Source organism: Phocoena sinus, chromosome 12, assembly GCF_008692025.1.
Source record: "Phocoena sinus isolate mPhoSin1 chromosome 12, mPhoSin1.pri, whole genome shotgun sequence".
Lineage (NCBI taxonomy): Eukaryota > Metazoa > Chordata > Mammalia > Artiodactyla > Phocoenidae > Phocoena > Phocoena sinus.
This window is the reverse complement of record NC_045774.1, coordinates 79,124,967-79,130,966: the sequence shown is the minus strand read 5'-3', so window position 1 is coordinate 79,130,966 and position 6,000 is coordinate 79,124,967. Positions and strand designations below refer to the sequence as shown.

General features: G+C 35.9%; 1 protein-coding gene across 4 annotated transcripts in view; it reads right to left on the bottom strand.

Annotated features, from left to right (window-relative positions):
* Positions 1-1,898: 1,898 nt before the first annotated feature.
* Positions 1,899-6,000, bottom strand: part of TMEM30A (transmembrane protein 30A) — a 42,282-nt gene continuing 38,180 nt past the window's right edge. For 2 of the 4 annotated variants that reach the window (XM_032651292.1, XM_032651294.1), the window contains one exon: positions 1,899-4,573. In XM_032651292.1, coding sequence (XP_032507183.1) covers positions 4,380-4,573 — 194 coding nt within the window. In that variant the 3' untranslated portion in view covers positions 1,899-4,379. The remainder of the gene's footprint in view (positions 4,574-6,000) is intronic. The other 2 variants (XR_004352540.1, XM_032651293.1) reach the window with 2 other exon arrangements.

Below are 6,000 nucleotides of genomic sequence, written 5' to 3'. Positions count from 1 at the left end.
ACAGAAGCTGGGGTGGAAGACAAGGCAGAAGCAGAGAGTTCAAAGCAGTAAGAGACAGAGCCTCTTTCAACCCCTTCCTTTTGCAGACGACTAGAGAATTCTTCCCCAGAGAAACTGAACAGTCCCACAGAAAAGGCCTCCAGCCAAACGACTGGCTCCCTGACAGTCATTCCCTAATGCGGTGCTTCTCAAAATTCAGTCTACCTACAGTTGCTGACCTGCCAACTATTTATTACTTGTCTAAGCATTTTATCATGAACAGGGACAAATAATGCACTCAGTGGCATTTCTGAGCAGCATTGCGCTACTGAGGCCATCACTTGTCAAGCGCTGCCCACGAACAAAGAGCTTTCAATGGGTTTTGGGGGTCCATTTATACATGATAGATTGCTGAGACTAGCCAGAAATACAAGGAAAGTCACCTACGCGAAAAACTGAAAATAGCTCCAGTAAACAAGAGAGTGAACTAGGAAACAGCAGATCCAACACAGGAGGGTGACAAAAAGAGGGAATGTGATAATGGCTGAGTAGCTGTCTGAAAAAACCACCTGTACAGATTGGCAGAGAAGGGCAAATGCAGAATAGACCTTTCTAGCAAAAACAGGGAATCAGGTTATCAGGTATTTGGGGACAAAAAACCTTCAAAAGACTAGTGATAAGAACAGGGTGGACCTGATAGAAAAGTTGGAAAAACTTTAAGATAGGCTTCCAGAAAGTTATGTTGATGTTAAAAGTGGGGTGATTATTAATTCCAGGAAAAATAAAGTGTACAAAGTATAATCTTGGTGCTCTGCTTTGCTCTAAAGTATACAGTATTTTTAAAGTCATAATTAAACAACTGCTAATGTGTTTATTAAATATTATAACTATATAATGGGAGAAGGGGAAGTTAGCTACATCATCAGGTAATATTATCAAGAAGACGATAATGTCTAAAACTGTTAAATCAAGCAATAGTAGAACAGGCATATAATTTAGATACACTAAGATAAATACCAAAAGTAACAACTTCTGAAGTCAAAGTAACTGTCTCTAGAAGGTAGAATGTTGGGACAGGTACTGCTGTTTTTCATCATAAGGCCTTTAGATTTTTTTTAACTGTGTACACGTTACTTTGACAAATTTTACATATATACAAGAAAATAAGGTCACCATGGTCTGATGTGATTTTAGACATGATATCTATTTATTTATTTTTAAATGATATTTATTTTGAAATTTCAAATGACATTAGGGGAAATGTGATTTTTACGTTTATTGAAGGGGGCATGGGCTAAAAAGGGGCTCTAAAACACTTTACTAGATTATCCAAATACTACAACAAACACTTATGCACCAAATTCTTCTCGAAGCAGCACTTCCTTAGTCCCTCCACCCTCCCCTCAAACTAACCATGTTGGCAAAGAAGAGAACTTTGAAGCTTAACCAACAAAGGATGGTACAATAATTCTAAGGCAGTGTTTCCATCAAGACAGGGGGCAAGCAGGCTGAAAAGCAGTCGTTACGCCTACCACTCAGCTGTTCCTCTTTGCTAGTCTGGCTTTTCATTTCCTGTGTCCCTGCCCAATTCATTATTTTCGTCATCATTGTCTCTATACCAGTTATTCATTTTCTATTTACCAGAAGTTTCCCTTGATCTAATACCAAATTTAGCCTGTCTGCTTATAACAGGTTATAATCTGACCACTTCTTGGTAAGAACAGATGTTTCTCAGTAACATGCATAAATCCTGCAGTTAATGCTATCAGAGTGATTAACATATTCACATATGGCAATCAAATCTAGGCATGGAAATGTTAAAATTTGGACTCATTGAGCCTGGGCTACAATTTAGTGCTAAACATCTGCAACAACACTGGGGCACTGTTATTTTAGCGAGACACCTGAACATAGCAAAATTAATTTTGTTAATTTTTATTAATACAGAACATACTAACAGAAAGTTATCTTTCAATATAATCAAAGTTACAAATACTGTAACCAAGAAACAAATAATATCCACATGACTTGACTCTCCTCTTCGTTGAATAATTTTCTATTAGGTAGTACAGATATTTTTACCAATTTACTTTTAAACTGCTTTCTGATTTCAAAGAAATTTCTTAGCTTTTACTTATTAAATAATTCCTTCAGTTGGGAATTTCATATATCAAAATATTTCCTGCAAGTTAGTACATTCTTCAACGCCTTCTACTTAACCTAGTTGTCTTAAAATGCAATATGATTCTTTGAAAGTTGAGTATGACATCAGTGTTTCCAAAAGATCAGCATAAAGCCCATAAGAAAGAAATGTTTTCCTTCCGCCAGTCACAGAGGCCATATGAATGTTCCACATTCTTCATATTCAGCAACAGGAATCGCTTACAGCTCAAATGGCAGGAGACAAGGGAGAACTGAGGCCATCAATGTACTTGTAAAACAGATAAAACTCCAAATATATTTTAAGATTCCGCCTTGACCACAGATGAGAAAGTGTTGGAAGAGCTCTTCAACTTTTCTGTAGCAGCACCTCTGGTCCCCCAGTTAGAAAAAGAGACGCAGGACGGCAGTCCTTCTAAAGCAGCACAAACTCAATCTGCAAAGACTGGGAGAAACCCTCTCCGCCAATGATACACCCCAGAAAGTAAACTGCCATGTGCAAGAGGGTCAGTTATCAGAATAAATAACCATATTCTGAAGGACTGATAAAACAAAGAATAGTTTTACACAAAGAATACCCTATGCACTCAGAAATTTCAGGACAATTATACATTAAGTACTTAATGCAAGTAATATTCTATCTGTTGAAAGTCATTATGAACTACAAGTTCTTTTAACTGAATTTCATATTATACAAAACTTAAGAAGTGTGGCACATTTCTACTATTAACCATTACATTATTTGTTTTTTTTAAAAAACATATATTAATCAAAACTGATACATTACCCAGAACTTTTGATTTAAAATATAAACGAAGGAAACCATTACAAACTCCGAATTCAAACAGGCATTCTTCTATACAAACATACGAGTTATTTTAGTTAAAAAAAAAAAATAGCCATTTCAATGCAATTAAGCCACCTCTGATTAAGACATACATTTCATGCATGTGAAACAATAAGTTTACATTCAAGAATAAGTTCCATAGCAAACAAATTACAGCATTTATTCAATAAGGAATATTAAAAATAATTCCACTTAATAGAAAATAAAATAACTTCAAGCACATATAATTTATCATGTACATACTCCAAAATCTCCAGAATTTAATTAGGAAATTTAAAGAACTTCTTTTTAAAGTACATCTTAGAAAAACGAACCAAAACAATCGGTGGCTTAACTAAAGAGAATGTGCATACATGTTCATCCTTGACCTATATGTAAAAATTGAATGAAACATAGAGGAAATGAAGGTTACTGTTTTCCAAAATTGCTGCAAGATAATATTAGTACTTAAGTCAAAACACTTACCTGCAAAATAAAACCAGCTTGAGGTATTTCCAATGCTGCAGCAAATTTCTTAATGTTAAATACCACAATGAAAACAGTCTCCTTTGAACATTTACATCTGGTTGACAGTTGAGGCAGAAGATAAAGGTCGGCCAAGAAGCTTTCCAAGCTCACCTATATTCTTTCATCCCTTATGAAGTGTAAGCTTCAAGGGAAATGGTCACATGTAAAAACATCAAATGAGATGGGTTTCCTGACTGCAACATCTTAACCAAATGGAAAGAGGAATTTTAAATCTTCCTACCGGAGACCTACCATGAGCATTAATTCCTATTCTAGACAGGGAAATAGGTCCTTTGAAATCAAATCTAAGCTGGACAAAGAACTGTACTGGATAAACTGAATACATGAACCACCTCAACAAAGATGGTACTTTAAGCCTTTACACACGACCTGTGAAAAGGATGAAGTGTTTTATTTAGATTTGGTCTTTCTTCATCTTTTTGTAGCTATGAATCCTAAAGGGTCAGCAAGTCATTATACTCACACATCTTGTAATCACTTTCTTCACACAATAGGCACACATATACAGTATCATATGTCAATATAATATTATCAACACAGCATAAACATTTAAGCAGCAGACGCCTTTCACATGAAAGAGGCTCCATGCATCATACGGACTGTCCCATCAGAAAGGAAACATAAGAATGCCATTTCAGCAGTTACAGTGTTGATATGATCAGTATAGCGAATTTGTTTTATACCCGTCATATATTTTCATAAGTCATCCATAAGGAAGAAGCAAAGGACAAAGACAGCTTTAAAAAAACAAAGTTATGTGCCAACTTCAAAAATGACATACTAACCAGACATCAGCATTTGAAAGCTAGGCTGAATAGGACTGGCCTTGATGCACATGCAGGAAATTTGTTTTCAAAATATAAAATTAAATGGTAATGTCGGCAGTATTACTACTGTTTCTATATTTATGATTAATTACTAGCAGTACAACTCCCAGAAGGAAGGAGATGGATCCAATAGCGATGTAAGCAATCCCCAAAAATGGATTTTTTCCTCCCATCCATGAAATAGTGCTCAAGATCATCCGTTTTCGTCCATCAAATGAATGTACAGGGTAATCTGAAGAGTGTATAGGAAGACTTTTCCATGTCTAGTTACTTGATTTTAAAATACAACTTAAAAAGTTGGCATTTAATTGCTTGTAATTCATTGGTAAAATTCTACAATACACAGGCACCTTACTCATATGTTCTGAATCACAAAATAATTATACAATTATTATCCAAAAGGACTGATTTCACAAATTAAATGTTAGTAGTAAAAGCCAATATAGAGACAAGATGAAAAGGCAGAGGGCTATGTACCAGATGAAGGAACAAGATAAAACTCCAGAAAAACAACTAAATGAAGTGGAGATAGGCAACCTTCCAGAAAAAGAATTCAGAATAATGATAGTGAAGATGATCCAGGACCTCGGAAAAAGAATGGAGGCAAAGATCGAGAAGATGCAAGAAATGTTTAACAAAGACCTAGAAGAATTAAAGAACAAACAGAGATGAACAATACAATAACTGAAATGAAAAATACACTAGAAGGGATCCATAGCAGAATAACTGAGGCAGAAGAACAGATAAGTGACCTGGAAGACACAATGGTGGAATTCCTTGCAGCGGAAAAGAAATGAAGACAGCCTAAGAGACCTCTGGGAAAACATTAAACGCAACACCATTTGCATTACAAATGTCCCAGAAGAACAGAGAAAGGACCCGAAAAAAATATTTGAAGGATTATAGTCGCAAACTTCCCTAACATGGGAAAGGAAATAGCCACCCAAGTCCAGGAAGCGCAGGGAGTCCCAGACAGGATAAACCCAAGGAGAAACATGCCGAGATACACAGTAATCAAATTGGCAAAAATTAAAGACAAAGAAAAATTATTGAAAGCAGCAAGGGAAAAATGACAAATAACATACAAGGGAACTCCCATAAGGTTAACAGCTGATTTCTCAGCAGAAACTCTGCAAGCCAGAAGGGAGTGGCATGATAGACTTAAAGTGGTGAAAGGGAAGAATCTACAACCAAGATTACTCTACCCAGCAAGGATCTCATTCAGATTCGAAGGAGAAATCAAAAGCTTTACAGACAAGCAAAAGCTAAGAGAATTCAGCACCACCAAACCATCTCTACAACAAATGCTAAAGGAACTTCTCTAAGTGGGAAACACAAGAGAAGAAAAGGACCTACAAAATCAATTAAGAAAATGGCAATAGGAACATACATATCAATAACTACCTTAAACGTGAATCGAGGAAATGCTCCAACCAAAAGACACAGGCTTGCTGAATGGATACAAAAACAAGACCCATATATATGCTGTCTACAAGAGACCCAATTCAGACCTAGGGACACATACAGACTGAAGGTGAGAGGGGATGGAAAAAGATATTCCATGCAAATGGAAATCAAAAGAAAGCTGGAGTAGCAATACTCATATTAGATAAAATAGACTTTAAAATAAAGAATGTTACAAGAGACAAGGAAGGACAC